The sequence below is a fragment of the Schistocerca americana genome, chromosome 5, assembly GCF_021461395.2.
Source record: "Schistocerca americana isolate TAMUIC-IGC-003095 chromosome 5, iqSchAmer2.1, whole genome shotgun sequence".
NCBI lineage: Eukaryota > Metazoa > Arthropoda > Insecta > Orthoptera > Acrididae > Schistocerca > Schistocerca americana.
Genome location: NC_060123.1, coordinates 43,943,840 through 43,962,463, shown reverse-complemented (window position 1 = coordinate 43,962,463; position 18,624 = coordinate 43,943,840). Strand labels below are relative to the sequence as shown.

The 18,624-nt window shown below is 44.2% G+C and overlaps 1 protein-coding gene across 1 annotated transcript in view; it reads left to right on the top strand.

Annotated features, from left to right (window-relative positions):
- LOC124615633 (probable G-protein coupled receptor CG31760) overlaps positions 1-18,624 on the top strand; it is a 611,636-nt gene that overhangs the window by 515,426 nt on the left and 77,586 nt on the right. The window contains exon 8 of the mRNA XM_047143641.1: positions 13,426-13,564. Within this exon, the coding sequence (XP_046999597.1) occupies positions 13,426-13,564 (139 nt within the window). The remainder of the gene's footprint in view (positions 1-13,425; positions 13,565-18,624) is intronic.

Below are 18,624 nucleotides of genomic sequence, written 5' to 3'. Positions count from 1 at the left end.
GATTGGGCCTATATTAAGAAAGAATGACAGACTGTTAAAAACAGTTTTAGAAGGTTATGAAGAAGGAAAAGGAAGCGAGGAAGGAAGAGATTCCAGATACTGGATGACATGATGGCGGTACAACATACAGCAGCCTTAAGAAGGAAGCAATGGATCGCAGAAAATGGAGAGGCAAAAGACCTGCTAATATAGCAGATAACTGATGATGATGATGATGATGATGATGATGATGTAATGCTAAGCTGCGCGGGGTAGCCGTGCAGTCTGGGGCGCCTTGCCACGGCTCACGCGGCTGCCCCCTGTCGGAGGTTCGAGTCCTCCCTCGGGCATGGGTGTGTGTGTTGTCGTTAGCGTAAGTTAGTTTGAGTTAGATTAAGTAGTGTGTAAGCCTAGGGACCGATGACCTTAGCAGTTTGGTCCCATAGGAAATTACCACAAATATCCAAAATTTTAGTAATGCTAAATTTACCACGAGGTGTCACGAGGGTCATAACAACCATATAAGAAAAGGAGGCGGAGTGTACTATGTTGTTATTAGAGGTACCGCAGCAACATAATGGGTCCTCAGTGAGTTCTAAAGTGGACTACTGTTTGGATGTTACCGAATAAAGAACCCCAGGACATTTCCCTTCTAAATCTGCCAAAACTGAATATTGATGAGGTGAGCGTGAAGTGGAAACGCAAAGGAACTACCACAGGTATATGTACAGATATCATGTACTGATGGACATGGACCGTCCCGCATTTCGGAGGGTGGTTGTAAAAAATGGCATGTAATCAGTGGAAGAAGCACGTGTGAGTTCTACTATTCACACGGAATTCGAGCTAGCACATTTTGCCTAGGGGGTTAAAAAGAATGGGTTAAAATAGTTGGACATTCCTCCATAAGCCACATATTTCTGTAGTCAATGATAAGGGGGATAGGAAGTCAAACGGGCCGACTTGGAGCAGCAGAAGTACCACCACATTTTAATTCCACTGTCTATACTTTCACAAACAAATTCAGAAGATTTGGTCAGGATGATCAGGAAGGATTCAGGACTCACACTCATAGTAGTGGAAGCTCAAAAACATAAAAAAAAATTTTCTTACTTTTGAAATTTGATAATTTTTTTCACTTACAATTGGCTGCATTCGTTGCAGTAGGTATACTTTTCTTCATAAGTAAGAGATATTCTTCAATTAATTTTGCACAGCATACAAACCATACTTACAGGTGTGTGAAACTTTAGAATTTTCCAAATCTATTAAAACTGTGGTAAGAATTGAGATAATTAACGATAAAATTTGATTATTATCTAAATATGAAGTTTAAAATTTAACAGCTCATTCGTTTTTCCATAAAATAAAGAAATTCTAGAGTTTTATACACCTGCAAGTATGGTTTATATGCTGTGCTAAATTCATCGAAGAATATATCTTACTCATAAAGAAAAGTGTACCTACAGCTACAAATGGAGTCAGTAGCAAGTGAAAAAAAGATTAAATTTCACATGTAAAAATTAATTTGGTCTTGTTTTTGATCTTCCAGTGTTACGAATGTGAATCGCGAATCCTTGATGGCCATTCTGACAAAGTTTTATGAATGTATTTGTAAAAATGTAGACAGTGGAAATTGAAATGTCCTGTGGTGCGTCTTCTGCTCCAAGTCGGCCCGTTCCGCGCGGTATTAGCCGAGCGGTCACAGGCGCTGCAGTCATGGAATGTACGGTTGGTCCTGGCGGAGGTTCGAGTCCTCCCTCGGGCATGGGTGTGTGTCTTTGCCTTGGGATAATTTAGGTTAAGTAGCGTGTAAGCTTAGGGACTGATAACCTTATCAGTTAAGTCCCATAAGATTTCACACACATTTGAACATTTTTTGAGTAAAGAACAACCCCATTGGTCATTGGATGACTCGCTAATGGTGATTTGGAGTGATGAATCAGTTATACGCTCTGGCAATCCGATGGAAGCTTTCGGTTTGGCGAATGCGTGACGAACTTTACCTACCGTCACGCGTCATGCGAATAGCGAAGGGCAGAGGAGGTGGTGTGAGCGGTACACGCTGCTTTTCGTGGTTAGGATGTTGTCACCTTACTGCGCAGACGAAAACGCTAAATGCTGAAGGATAAGAACAGATCTTACACCATTGTGTACTGCATGTAGTAAAGAAACAGTTCGGAAACGATGATTATTTTTGTCAGCGCTGTCGTAAAGTGGGGCAACGGTTTATCGCCAAAAAAATGGTTCAAATGGCTCTGAGCACTATGGGACATAACATCTATGGTCATCAGTCCCCTAGAACTTAGAACTACTTAAACGTAACTAACCTAAGGACAGCATACAACACCCAGTCATCACGAGGCACACAAAATCCCTGACCCCGCCGGGAATCGAACCCAGGCACCCGGGCGTGGGAAGCGAGAACGCTACCGCACGACCACGAGCTGCGGGTTTATCGGCACTAACATCCCTCAATTCAATTACTTTGTCTAGAGTATCGAACTTAAACCCTTGCAACACTTCTGGCATGAGTTATAAAGTCGACTTAGCGCCAAAACCTAGTATCCGGTATTGAACCATCTCTGGTTTTCGCTTGTAAGCAAGAGTGGTTTGCCATTCCTCCTCAGATATTCAGACACACCATTGAAAGCGTCTTCAGTAGATTTCAAGGCATCTTACGCGGGAGGGAACTACACAACACCAAATTAACGTCCACAAACAGGTGTTCAGACACCTTTCAACAGACAGTGAAATTACACTGAGTTTGATTCAAGATTACCGTAGCTTCCGAAACACTAGTCTATTATGACATGATAATGCTGTGGTTGTGAAGCAATTTATGGTTCTATAATTCTGGACCGAGATCATACAGGTATAAAAGTTAGGCTATCGATCCTAAGTATATTTTTAGAAGTCGGATAGGTGCGATAGTTCACTATAACGTGGAGAGTGAGTTTTCGTTGAGCTGAGCAGTGTGCTAGATACAACAAATAAAAAACAATCTATTTTACAATATTTTAGAATTTCTGCGCTTAAGGTCTATATTCCAAAAACCAGCTGGTTTATGGTTTCAGCGGGACAGGTGTGGGGGTGAGGCGTTACTAGCATTAGGTTGGTAGTTTGGTTGCTTCATATCGTCATTATGCAAAGGTTCCGTTTTTAGGAAATCACCTTGCCCGATTCACACTTGGTACTTGCTGATGATAGTTTCACTGCCCACTATACTCTTCGCCCACTTGATACTATTCAGTACTGTTCGGTTCTGTCCCTTACTTGTTCTTCCAACCCTGTTGGCTGTAGGTTATCAGTGATACACCGCAGTATGGATAGATTTACTGATGAAGATTTCAGATGTTTCGGATGTAAAAGTATCGGACTGGGTTGTCATCGCTCCAGGTTTGAAAACGCCTACTCAGAAAACCAAGAAAACCAATACCAAAGAGGCAAAAAAAAAAAATGTTCAAATGTGTGTAAACTCTTATGGGATTTAACTGCTAAGGTCATCAGTCCCTAAGCTTACACACTACTTAACCTAAGTTATCCTAAGGACAAACACACACAACCTTGCCCGAGGGAGGACTCGAACCTCCGCCGGGACCAGCCGCATAGTCCATGACTGCAGCGACTGAGACCTCTCGGCTACTTCCGCGCGGCTCAAAGAGGCCAGAGGACATCGTTAAGATCTGCACAATTAATTTAGATATACATAAATTTAGGCAGTAATGTGATTCTTTAAGTCAGTATGCGTAGATCCTAAAGTGGTGGATTTGCAAAAATGGTTCAAACGGCTCGAAGCACTATGGGAATTAACATCTGAGGTCATCAGTCCTCTGACTTTATAGAACTACTTAAACCTAAAACCTAAGGACATCACACACATCCATGCCCGAGGCAGGATTCGAACCTACGACCGTAGCAGCAGCGGTGTTCCGAACTGAAGCTCCTACAACAGCTCGGCCGCAGTGGCAGGCGGGGGATTTGCATAATAAGTAATCTTATAGGAAAATTTCTAACAAATCCAGAACCCAAGTTTACTCCAAAAACAACACAGCTTATTACACTATTAGAAGAAAGTGGGAAACAATGAATAACTATCTTCATGTGAGTGGTTATTCTGAATAACAGAGTTACTGTGCTATCTGCCACGTAGGCGAAGTGAATTCAAACTCGATCTGAACCTTACGTTCACGCCACGAAATCCTGACAGACTAATGACGAAAATCATGTTCTCAGTACTATTCTCTGATCGAAGACTGGCGACAGTATCAAGTGTGAGACAGTGTCACCTATATTGCTGCACCGCGTCAAGTGCTCACCGCGTAATATCAAATGTTGTGATGAACAGTGGATGTGGCTCAACCGAGATCAGGAGAGCGCGTCGCGACAGCGGCAACCGTGGCCTCTACTGGTCCGCTTAGCTGCGCTGCTGTCCGTCTCAACTCAAGTCCATAGACCTGTCTCCCACCCCTCATCACACGGTCCGGGTCCGAACGTCTGACTACCCGCGCCTACGGTTGGCGACTGAATTTCCTAAAAATGTGTCTCCTTCTTCTCTGGACTGCGCTTCATTTCCCGGCAAGCAGCGTCTTTTGCCAATAGAGAAATTGCAAAAGAACTGTGGTGCAATAGCGAGGTTTCCCTGCAGATCAGAGTCACCTAAATAATGCATCGTCTTCCGCCATCACTCAAGCCATAGAGCCATCTCCTACTACGAATTAAGATTTGCCATCGCCATGTGCTTGTTACGTCACAGTCAAACACTCCAATCCGGCGCCTTCACGCCCAAGGCACTAGTCTCGCTCCCGAGGGCTTTCAAAATGAGGAAAATGGTAAAGGGCTACCTCGTTATTTTGTGGCCTAGTGTTTTCAAAAATACTTGATCGCAATATTCAAAGCTGCTTTTAGAAATGCATAAACATCCCTGGCCTAATTCTCGTTGTACCTCCGCCCTCGGCTTCCCCCTCAAACCCAGTGATTCTAAACAATGACAATGCTTCGCAGCTTTGGAAGCCCTCGTCCCACGAATTCGCCTATAGATCCTCCGGTCAACCCGCACAGAGATGCGCTCGGCAAAATTTCCTTTTTTCTCAGATGCAACTCCACTGCAGTCTGTCTTCTCACAATGCTAAAAACATTCAAAATGAATGAGTACCTCGTTTCGTGAGAGGAAAGAATATTTACATAGGGCACCATACTACGAGTCACTGTGGTACATGCTCACTAGGAAAGTATTCGTAGCAATCCAAGTGCTCTCCTTTTTCTAAATTAAGGAATCGATGGCGGAGTAAAATGAAACAGGCATGCATATTTGCCTTCATCGTTTCATGCGCTCAGAACATAATGGCGTTATTCTGCAGCTCTTCTATCGGATTCAGTGACTCTTTACACGAGGTGCACGTTGGTCAACCAGCAAAACTAACCTTACTGTGGTGTATCACAGTGAATTATGTAGCAGAGGGTAACATTCATCCTAGCATATTTTGAAGTTATGGCACCTGTGGTCTAGTGGTAGCATCTTCGACTAGTAGTCAAAAAGTCCTGCGTCCCAGGTTCGAAACTTGCCACTCTTTTAAATTTAAATAAAAATCGTCAGAAATGGCGGCTGAAGAGTGGATCTGTCTGTTGCCTTGTCAAAAAGTGTGCAGGAGTAGGCTGAGGTTTATTACACACTTTCGCACTTGAAATGGCGGAAGAATCATAAATGATAACAGGCATGATGATGCAGAAACCAATAGAAACCATTGTATTAAAGACACATAATGTGTATCCACAGGATATGTGGCCACTAATTGAAGAAAGACAAAAGACTCCAGGGTTGTCCCCCATTCTAATCTCCGGGAAGGGACTGCCAAGTGGGAGGTGACCATGAGAAAAAGGCCGAATGTTCAACGAAAGTGTGGAGTTCTATGAATATAGGAGTGCAATCTCAGAAGTTTTAACATGTTAGGAAAGCTATAATATCTGAAAAGGGGAATTCTAACTCTCAGTCTAGAAACAATAGTGATCAGTGAAATGAAATGAAAAAGAGACAGGAATTTCTGGCCAGAGGATTACAGGGTAATATCAACATCAGCAGAAGATGGTATAACAGAAGTGAGGTTAATTATTCATAGGAAGGTAGGGCAGAAAATGAATTACTGCGAGCAATGACAGGGTTCTTGTCATCAAAATCATCTGCATACGGACACCCTTAACAATAGTTCAGGTATGCATGCTGACGTCGCAAGCAGAAGTTGAAGTGGTAGAGAAACTACATGCCGATATTGAACATATAAGTCAGTCCATAAGGGTAGAGGAAACTTTATTAGTCATGGGGGACTGGAATGTGAATACTCTGTTCAAGAGTCACAAAAGGTGGAGCTACACCTGGAAAATACCGAGGAAGAGCGAAACTTGAGTCTGGCGTTTCCTTACAGAAGTATTTTCTAAAATAGTTGTTTTGAAATGTCTTTTAGCCATATATTTGTAAAGATTTATTTTTAAATATGTATCTCAACAATGAAATCTGTCTGGTGCACGAGCGATATCTCTATATATACGCCCATAAATGCTGCGACTCAAATGTTAATTTTGTTTCCTGTAGCAATTTAAATGCATTTTTTTAATTTATGGGACTTAACTGCTAAGGTCATCAGTCCCTAAACTTACACAATACTTAACCTAAATTATCCTCAGGACAAACACACACACCCATGCCCGAGGGAGTACCCGAACCTCCGCCGGGACCAGCCGCACAGTCCATGACTGCAGAGAACGAGACCGCTCGGCTAATCCCGTGCGGCTAAATGCATTTCCTAAGCAATGGAATTTATGTACCATAGTTCGATAATAGTGTAATAATTGAATTACAGTGGTTTTTAGTGAGGTACATTCAAATTGATGTAGATATAGGATGTCGAAACAAGAATTCCTTGTCCTTACTTTTTGTAGCCAAATTACGGCATTAAATGCGAAGTCAACATATCCATTCCCATGGGTGGTGTTTTCTGGAACGTCCCGGCTTTATCTACTACTAGCTCCAGAGCATGGACCTGCTGTCTGCCTTTGAGGATGGCTCCTTCACTCTCCGTAGTATAACAGCAACGAAGTGTGATTTGCGTTCTATGAAACATGGGAGCAATGTCTATCGAAATCCACAGGAAACTGAAGCCCACGAATGAGGAACAGTGTCTTGCTTTGATAAGACGCCTGAGGTGGTGGTGTGCGCTCGCAAAAGGCCATGAAGAATTGAGTGACAACGACATTTCCCCCGTGCATGCAATGGCGGAAACGCGTCGGTGTGTGCACACTCCCCGGCAGCTTGGTGTTTCGTATGAGGCTGTTGGCGTCATCATTCACAGACCCTTAGTGTACCAGAAAGTGTTAAGTCGGTGGATGCCTAAGCAGCTGGATGACGTGACGAAAGGTTAGCGAATGATTCGTTCATAAAATAATGTTCGATCCTGTACAGAGGAAAGTCGTAGTTTCCTGGACCGCAATTTTACTGGCGGTGAAAGGGGGATACTGCGATTCACACCAGAATCGAAACAACAGAGCATGGTGTGGAAACTTCCGGCTTCACCTTTCACCGAAAGAACTGTTCTGTTCAGTATTGAGAAAGTGATGTGAAGTCTTCAGTGATCGCAGTGATTCGCAAGTTATGGATTTCGTGCAATTAGTTGAATCCACCAAAGCCTACCGTTGCTGCTCCATGCTGTCACGCCTGCGGGTGGCCATCAGGAAGAAGCGCCATGGAGTTTCCAATGTGGTTAACGTGGATATCCTCCACGAAAATTCGGAACCACATGCGGAAATCAGATACTGAGTTGTAAGACATACACAGGAGCAGATATTTCTGAGATCATAATGTAGTAATGATGAAAAGTAGGCTGAAGTTCAAGGCATTAGTTAGGGAGACTATATACAAAGAAGAGTCACGGTAGTACTAAAGATTGACGAGATACGCTGGAAGTTCTCTAAGGCTACAGATACAGCAATAAAGAAAAGCTCAGTAGGCAATAGAGTTGAACAGAAATGTAAATCTCTAAAAAGGGCATTCGTATAGAAGGTGGAAAGGTGACGCAGAAGACAAATGCGAAGAAACAATAAGTAACAGAGGAAACACTTCAGTTGATCGATGGAAGAAGGAAGTACATAAACGTTCATGGATATACAGGAATACAGAAATACATGTCGAAGAGGAATGAAACGAAGACGAAGTTCCGGGAAGCTAAGACGAAATAGCTACATGAATAATGTGAAGAAATAGAAAAAAATGACTGTCTGAAGTACTGACTCAGCATATAGAAAAGACTGAAAGGGCAGTTCCCCTGTCAAACGCAGAGGAGAGAGCTGATAAGCGGCAACATTAAATTGGTGCTCTCCCTGATGGGGAACATTTGTCTGATGTGACAGAATAAGAAACAGTTCTCGATTTAGAAGACATAGGGGATCCACTGTCAGTATCGGAATTCCTAAGAGATATGGAGGACTTAAGATCAAATAAGGCAGAAGGGATAGGTAACATTCCACCAGCATTTCTGAAATCTTGAAATCGTTGGGGAAGTCACAACAAGACGACTATTCACGTTGGCGTGAATAGTCTGGCGAAGTACCATCCGACTTTCGCAAAAGTGTCGTTCACACAATTCCGACGACTACAAGAGCTGACAAGTGCGAGAATTATCGAACAGTAAGCTTAACAGCTCATGCATCCTAGTTGAGGACAAGAATAATAATCAGAAGAATCGAAAAGAAAATTGAGGATGAGCCAGATGACGATCAGTTTGGCTTCAGGAAAGGTAAAGGCACCAGAGAGGCAATTCTGACTTTTCGGCTGATAATGGAAGCAAGGAAGAAGAAATATCAACACACGTTCATAGGATTTTTTTGACTTTGAAAAAGCGTTCTAAAGTATAAATTGGTGCAAGATGCTCGAAATTCTGAGAAAAATAGGAATGAGCTATAGGGAGAAAGAGATAATATACAATATGAACAAGAGGCAAGAGGGAATAACAAGGGTGGAAGACCAAGAACGACATGCTCGGATTTTACATCGAAGAAGCAATGATGGAAGTAAAGAAAGGTTCAGGAGTGAAGCAGAAATTCAGCGTGAAAGTATGTCAGTGAAACGATTCGCTAATGACATAGCTATCGTCAGGAAAAGTGAAGAAGAATTATATGATCTGCTGAATGGAATGAACAGTCAAACGAGTACAGAATACGGACTGAGAGTAAATCGAAGAAAAACGATAGTAATGAGAGGTAGCAGAAATGAAATCAGCGAGAAACGTAACGTCAGGATTGATGGTTCACGAAGTATGTCAAGTTAAGGAGTTCTTCTATCTAGGCAGTAAAATAACCAATGACGGACAGAGCAAGGAACACATCAAAAGCAGACTAGCACTGGCAAAAAGGGCATTCTTCGCCAAGAGAATTGGAATTTGTGGTAAGGACTATGGGACCAAAATGCTGAGGTCATCGGTCCCTAGGCTTACGCACTACTTAATCTAAGTTAAACTAACTTACGCCAAGGACAACACACACGCCCCCATGCCCCAGGCAGGACTACAATCTCTGACAGGGGTCGCCAAGACAAAACTACCAGCATCAAACACAGGGCTTAATTTGAAGAAAAATTTTGTGAGAATGTACTTTTGGAGCGCAGAATTGTAAGATATAGGAACATGAACTGTGGGACAATCGGAACGGAAGATAACTGAAGCATTCGAGATGTGGTGCTACAGATGAATGTTGAAAATAAGGTGGACTGGTAAGATATTAGATGACGAGGTTCTGCACAGAATCGGAGAGGAAAGTAATATGTGAAAAATGCTGACAAGGAGAAGGGACAGGATGATAGGACATCTGTAAGACATAAGGGAATCACTTCCATGGTATCAGAGTGAGCTGTAGAGGAAAAAACTTTAGAGTAAGACAGAAACTGGAATATATCCAGCAAATAACTGAGTACGTAAGTAGTACTCTGAGATGAAGAGGTTGGCACAGGAGAGGAATTCGTCGCGGATCGCATCAAACCAGACAGAAGTCTGGTGACTGAAAAAAAGATCTGCAAGTCAGTACCGCCTTTACCCTGGGGTTCTTTCACTGGGAGAGTATGGATACTCGCCACACAGTCCATACGCCCCCCCCCCCCTAATAACTTCCACGTTTTCGGTTCACTGAAGAAGTCACTGGCGGGACACCGTTTCGCGTGAAATAATGAAATCAAGGTAAGTCAGCAGGACGAATTCTACTACAGACACATGTCAGATTAAATGCTGCTACCGTATACAGCCCCCCCCATGAACCACGGACCTTGGCATTGGTGGGGAGGCTTGCGTGCCTCATCGATACAGATAGCCGTACCGTAGGTGCTACCACAACGGAGGGGTATCTGTTGAGAGGCCAGACAAACGTGTGGTTCATGAAGAGGGGCAGCAGCCTTTTCAGTAGTTGCAGGGGCAACAGTCTGGATGATTGACTGATCTGGCCTTGTAACACTAACCAAAATAGCCTTGCTGTTCTGGTACTGCGAACGGCTGAAAGCAAGGGGAAACTACAGCTGTAATTTTTCCCGAGGGCATGCAGCTTTACTGTATGATTAAATGATGATGGCGTCCTCTTGGGTAAAATATTCCGGAGGTAAAATAGTCCCCCATTCGGATCTCCGGGTGGGGACTACTCAGGAGGACGTTGTTATCAGGAGGAAGAAAACTGGCGTTCTACGGATCGGAGCGTGGAATGTCAGATCCCTTAATCGGGCAGGTAGGTTAGATAATTTTAGAAGGGAAATGGATAGGTTAAAGTTATAGTGGGAATTAGTGAAGTTTGGTGGCAGGAGGAACAAGACATTTGGTCAGGTGAATACAGGGTTATAAATACAAAATCAAATAGGGGTAATGCAGGAGCAGGTATAATAATGAATAAAAAACAGGACGGCGAGTAAGCTACTACAAACAGCATAGTGAACGTATTATTGTGGCCAAGATAAACACGAAGACCACGCCTACTACAGTAGTACAAGTTTATATGCCAACTAGCTCTGCAGATGACGAAGAAATTGATGAAATGTATCAGGAGATAAATGAAATTATTAAAATAGTGAAGGGAGACGAAAATTTAATAGTCATGGGTGACTGGAAATCAAGCGTAGGAAAAGGGAGAGAAGGAAACATAGTAGGTGAATATGGATTGGGGCTAAGAAATGAAAGTGGAAGCCGTCTGGTAGAATTTTGCACAGAGCATAACTTAGGTACTGGGAGATGGAGAAGCTTGCACAGGATAGAGTAGCATGGAGAGCTGCATCAAACCAGTCTCAGGACTGAAGACCACAACAACAACAACCGTACATAGGTCTTAACTTGTGTGCGGACTGTGTGTTAATATAGAGTAAGGTACACAGAATGGTGCGTATGCTTGTGATTACCTGAATGTACCTTATTTCGGATTATAAAAAATTGCGGCGAAGGCTGTCTGGATCACCTTCGTATTCAGGACCTTGACTCGCTCAATACAAATACTGCGTTATGTTTTGGAATGACATGACAAACACTTACATAATCAACTTAATATCTGACATCAGCAATGTAACCAGCTAATTATCTTCAACGTAAGTTCTCAGACTATAAACTGAGTGCGCTCCTTTGCGTCAATATATGTCTCCATATTGAAACAGTTTGTACATTCCACAGTGTAGGTTCCACAGTTTCTGACGAAGCGCTAGTAAATTGAGCAGAACCAGTAAAAAAATGCTGAGTGCGACTTTTGGCTGCCCCGAAAAACTTAAAATGAAACTTTTTTTAAAATATTTGTCTTTGTTTCTGTCTGACTGAAAACGTATGCTCTACTTTTTTGAGTCTGTATTAATACGTACTAGAAGTCTGTTTGTTAGCTTTGATTTTAAGTTCTTTAGGTGGCTTTTTGTGATCAGTTTACTGCCTTGTATACTTATTTACCACCCCCTACCTCCTAGTCTATGCCTACAACTAATACACTTCCCCCTTTATCCAAGCGATATATTTACATATTATTATAAATAACATAACACAAGACACATTGCTGCACAGAAAATTTGCATGCATACCCCACATTCTCATGTAATAAAAACATATCTGCTCCTTCAAGTAAAAAAAAAAAAAATCTTTCCTCAATAACGTATGAATATTGTAAATGTGTTTGACTGCAGACAGCTGATGGTCCTTTAAACGTATAAAACGACACGTGTGTGGTAAAATCAACCTACTTTTTGTGCTTAAAAAGGATTAATTTGCAATACAATTATATCCTCAGAGAAAATGCTTGTCTACGTGATATATAAAGTATACCGTAAACACAGCGTCAATATCGAATTGCTGTTTTTCGTCAAAGAACAACTTCTCCGTTCTCTTTAGTCGGTTTATGCAGAAATACGGGACATAGCCAGACAGAGCACACTACTCTGTAGCCTTGCATCTAATGGCCAGCTCTTTCTACTGCGGTCTGTTCTCACAGTTAGCATGCAGAGACAATGGTAATGAGCTGCAGTTAATTTTCAGTCTCTGCGAGAGGAGAGCTACGTATTTAACTTACACTTGTGGTCGACGCAATTAAAATATTTTAGCGGGTTTGCCACATATTAAATGAGAGAGAGCTTTTTGTCTCGACTAGTGAAAAAAATTTTTATCTTTATCCGTCTTCAATTAATGTGGCTATCTACGAAGTGAAGCACAACAGCTCACTTTGGCTGAACATCCGCTGCACAAAGTTCAGCCCTGTATAGAAGTGAATCTTGAACTGTGGGGAAACTGGAGAGTTTGAAATGCGGTGTTACAGAAGAATGTTCACATTTATGGTATGAAATGGAAGGTAAGGAATAGGAAATTTCACCAAAGTATCTGGGAGAAAAGGAATGTATGAAGTGACTAAAAGTGTCAGATTGAGAGGAACTGTATTAAGACATTCAGGAATAACTTCAGTAGTACCAGACGGATCCGAAGATGGCGAATGTTGTAGGATAAGACAGATTTAGGAATATAAACAGCAAATAACTTTAGACATTTAGTGTAAGGGCTAGTGAGAAACAAGGATAGTACAACAGGAGAGGAAATAGTGGTACCTCGCTTCAAACCAGTGAGAAGACTAGTAACATAAGAAAAAAAAACAATAACATAGATCAAAGTATGCCACTGTGGTTGAAAATTCCTATTTGTGGTGTGCTGGAGGAGTTTTACTCTGAGACAAGACTTCACATGGATCGTATGCTTTCAGTGTGAAATTTGACAGCAAGTCATTGTTTATCTATAATTACGAATTTTGTCTCTGAGGGCCAGCATACACCCCGTCATTATTTGTCGTAAACACTAAATCGTATAAGAGCCCGCCTTTGCTGGAGACAATGTTTGTGGACACCTAGTTATTATTACTTACGAAACGAGTCCGAGTTTACGAACGGCAAAAAGTATTTATGAAACGTTTATGTTCCAGTGGAGGTGATGTTCCTGGTGTGGGGCATTCGGCTGTGCATCGTGGTGCGGAAAGCCCCCTCAGAGTTCAACGAGAGCCGCTTCATCTCCATGGCCATATACAACGAGTTCCTTCTCTCCGTCTTCCTCAACGTATCCATGTAAGTACAGTGGGATTAACAGGTGTTTCCGTGCTGCCGCTTCAGCTCGCAACGCCACAGTTGGTCCTGAATGGATTTCCTCTTAATTACGTTACACTGAACACATTTACATTCTACAAATAACAATAACATTAAGATATACAAATACATACATTGCTCGAAAGAAGTAGGGAACATGCCAATCCACTGAACATTAATCCTGACTGGATAAGAATCAAGTCATTCCTTTATCGTTCACAAATTAAGTACACAAACTTCTTTACATACTCGTTTATTTACAGAATAAGAGCTAAAACGTTCGACAGGTCTCGGAAACAATCACTCACTCCGTTATTCAGGATGCTGTTCGTTAGACTTCGAGAGCTTCAACAACGTGTATGCCCTCCGCGAGCGTTTATCACCGCCTGACACCCATGTGACATGCTCCATGTAAGTCTACGGAGGTCTTCCCTTGTTAACTGTTCCCAATCTTCAAAAAAGCGCTTCAGAGTTCTTACAGCGTCCGTGGTGGAACAGAACACGCCTGTGAAGCATGTCCCACAAAGGCGCGATAGGTTTTATGTTGGGACTCTCCGCTGGCCATTCCTTTACTTCAGTAACAAGCCTTCCCGGGACATTCGTTGTTACGGCCACCATATTGGCTCTGGCATTATCGTGCATGAGAGGGAATGCAGGGCCACCATCGTATGCAGCGGCTGCTATATGGTCGAAAAGGATATGTTGGATGTACTGCATGGCGGTAAGACAACGACGAGAACCGCACTGATGTGAACACTTTGCCTACCCACACCATCCCAGAACTTTGGCCGAATCTGTTGACTTCCTAGATAACATTTGGCAGGTGTAACCCACCACGACATCTCCACACACGAACACGGTCATCACCTTGCGTCAGAGGAAATCCGAATAAAGTTCCGCCAATGACGAGGCTGGCACTTGACGTGCGAATGGAAGACTGAAGGCGAGACGTTTCCGTGTCAAACAGGATACTCTAAAAGTACGTTCGGGTCGTAAGGTCCTTTCTCACAATCTGTTTCTTACAATCTGATCGAAAACAGTGGTTCCAGTGGCCCTTCTGAAATCGTCTTGCTTTGCTCTGGCGTAACACACCGTAATGCAGAGATGACCAGATACCGGTCTTCACTTTTGGCAGGAACGCATCGGCGACGGTGTGCAACTTGCATTGTGTACCGACCTGCCTCTTTGTAGCACGGCCACAACCTATGGATGACAGGTGGACGGACACTGGAAACTGCAGCAACAGGACAGAGAGTCCATCCTTCTTTGTTGTTACAATTGGTCCTTGCAACTTGCACTGCATTAAGATGTAGTAGTGCATGTTGCTGGCTGAACACAACGTCCACGAATGAAAACTGCCGTTTGTGTACCTCACTAGAGAATACTGGGATAATGGTGCTATCTGCCTGCTAAATGACCGTCTGATACTGTGATGAACACAGTAGACAGATGGTGAATGAGTGTAGCTGTTGCGCTCGTTGAAAGCGAGGATCTCTGACTATGCAATAGGACCAACTTCTTAGATAAAATAAAGGAGAAAGTATACTTTTGGTCTTACATACACATATTTTTATATGCGTATGCTCTTATGTACGCATGTCTTTCATGGCTGCAGGTTATATACACTCCTGGAAATGGAAAAAAGAACACATTGGCACCGGTGTGTCAGACCCACCATACTTGCTCCGGACACTGCGAGAGGGCTGTACAAGCAATGATCACACGCACGGCACAGCGGACACACCAGGAACCGCGGTGTTGGCCGCCGAATGGCGCTAGCTGCGCAGCATTTGTGCACCGCCGCCGTCAGTGTCAGCCAGTTTGCCGTGGCAAACGGAGCTCCATCGCAGTCTTTAACACTGGTAGCATGCCGCGACAGCGTGGACGTGAACCGTATGTGCAGTTGACGGACTTTCAGCGAGGGCGTATAGTGGGCATGCCGGAGGCCGGGTGGACGTACCGCCGAATTGCTCAACACGTGGGGCGTGAGGTCTCCACAGTACATCGATGTTGTCGCCAGTGGTCGGCGGAAGGTGCACGTGCCCGTCGACCTGGGACCGGACCGCAGCGACGCACGGATGCACGCCAAGACCGTAGGATCCTACGCAGTGCCGCAGGGGACCGCACCGCCACTTCCCAGCAAATTAGGGACACTGTTGCTCCTGGGGTATCGGCGAGGACCATTCGCAACCGTCTCCATGAAGCTGGGCTACGGTCCCGCACACCGTTAGGCCGTCTTCCGCTCACGCCCCAACATCGTGCAGCCCGCCTCCAGTGCTGTCGCGACAGGCGTGAATGGAGGGACGAATGGAGACGTGTCGTCTTCAGCGAAGAGAGTCGCTTCTGCCTTGGTGCCAATGATGGTCGTATGCGTGTTTGGCGCCGTGCAAGTGAGCGCCACAATCAGGACTGCATACGACCGAGGCACACAGGGCCAACACCCGGCATCATGGTGTGGGGAGCGATCTACTACACTGGCCGTACACCACTGGAGATCGTCGAGGGGACACTGAATAGTGCACGGTACATCCAAACCGTCATCGAACCCATCGTTCTACCATTCCTAGACCGGCAAGGGAACTTGCTGTTCCAACAGGACAATGCACGTCCGCATGTATCCCGTGCCACCCAACGTGCTCTAGAAGGTGTAAGTCAACTACCCTGGCCAGCAAGATCTCCGGATCTGTCCCCCATTGAGCATGTTTGGGACTGGATGAAGCGTCGTCTCACGCGGTCTGCACGTCCAGCACGAACGCTGGTCCAACTGAGGCGCCAGGTGGAAATGGCATGGCAAGCCGTTCCACAGGACTACATCCAGCATCTCTACGATCGTCTCCATGGGAGAATAGCAGCCTGCATTGCGGCGAAAGGTCGATATACACTGTACTAGTGCCGACATTGTGCATGCTCTGTTGCCTGTGTCTATGTGCCTGTGGTTCTGTCAGTGTGATCATGTGATGTATCTGACCCCAGGAATGTGCCAATAAAGTTTCCCCTTCCTGGGACAATGAATTCACGGTGTTCTTATTTCAATTTCCAGGTGTGTATAAAGGAGTGGACAACCAGTATTCGTAACTCCACCCCTAATCTACAACTTTTTTGCACCGTAATATTGTGTACAAAAATTCAAACAAAAAGTGGACTTTATTACGACGGCTATTCGGAATGGAAAAACGATCGGTCGCAAAATGGAAACCACAGTGAAAATCCGATGAAACTTTGCACATATATTTTGGTTAGTGTCTCAAGTATACCCGTAGATAGTGTTACGTCGTTCATCTCAGTTTTGAGTGCACAGTGAGCGTTTAAAAATATGTAGGAAATAGTGTCTCTGGCCAATTATGGGTGCCTGCTGTGATATTTCGCCTGAGTTGCAGCAACCCACATAATGTAACAATCTTGCATTTCCTTCGTCATGACAGTTGTCACCTGCATACTGCAGTAGCTAGGAGAACGCTCTTGCAGCATTTACTATCACAAATGTATGATCATGAACAATACAGCCCAGACTGGCGTCCCTCAGAATTTCATCTCTGATCAAATGAATTGCTAGCTATGAAGACAACATTTTGACAGAGAGAACGAGCTGCAGTCAAGTCTAGAAAATTGTCGAGCTGTTCATGAGGGTGCCTACTACGAACAGGGCACTGGAAACTAGGTACAACGCTACGACCCATATACTCGTAGGAGCAGTAACTACGTAGCTGTAAGGTGTATCTAACTCTTCCAAATAAAACAGTTTTGTTTTTCATTGTGGCTTCCATTTGGCGACCGATCGTTCCTTAATTTCTGAGTAGTCCTTGTATCATTATGCTATGTCTGAAGAATGACATATACACTCACAGATGTTAAGAATCCTCCACAGGCAGTACTGAAGTCACTAATTTTCCACAAATACAGTTTATGGCAACAAAATATTATGCTCGTCTACTCCGACGAACTACACACTACTGACAATCAAAAGTGACTGACAGGTTGGAGACCTTTGTTCGACAAGTCAAAGTCTCATACTTTTTCGAGTTCTGCATAAACTAATATTTAAGAAGTTCTATTGCTGCACAAGGAAATCATGTTCCACATGAGTTTGCTTTTAGTATGTGCACATCAATATTGATCCTTGGAAAAGGAGAATGGAGTCAGTGTTCGACCAAATATTGTGAACCAGGATACGACATCCAACCACGGAGACCGGACCATCAGCAGAGCTGCATAAGGCAGGCAGTGTCCATTGAGGAGGCAGCTGGTCGGCAGCAGGTGGCGAAGTTGTAGTGGAGGGGTTTTTATGATGCAGAGCAGTTGCATGGCATTTAGGCAACCCCCGACGCAGATGTGCCAGATGGGTTGCAGTACAGGCGCAGTAACACACCATGTCATTCCTCCCCCTTGCTCCTGGCTGCACCAGAGACAGCGCACTTCATATCAACATCCTCGGGCGGTTCCAGGACGTTGACGGAGCAGCAAGGGGTCCAGAACCATCTATACATCAGTGGACGTCGGTTCCCGGAATGTGGGCTGGACTGCAGGACCAAGGTGGTTGCTCGTAGCCTCCAGAATCTGGACCATATGGGGAAAGGCGCTTTTGTGTGCATAATTTGTTAACATGCTTGTGGCACACCATGCCACTTGAGACGGTGAGTCTCACCATGGACCTGCCGAAGAGTTTTGTGCCCACCGCTGGGAGTAATTGGTGATGTCCCCGCGAAATAATGATGGCTCAGATGGGTTCCCAAAGAGCGTACTGAAGCTAAAGTAGTTGGCAGGGGTGTGGGGGTCCAACCGGCGGATGGGTGACAGAGAACTTGGACTGGTGGGGCGGGTTCCATCCTGATGTGCAGAACGATAGGAAGCAAGGATTAACGTTAAGTCGTCGTCCAGAGGCTGATGTGGAAGGAGCCTGGTTAACTGCGTCCTCAACCTGCGAATGAAATGTTCGGCCAGGCTGGTGGAAGACGGATGGAATGGTGTCGTATGATGTAACTGAATTCCATTCGCTTCACAAACGAAGTGAAATTCGTTGGAAGTGAATTGGAGCTTGTCATCCG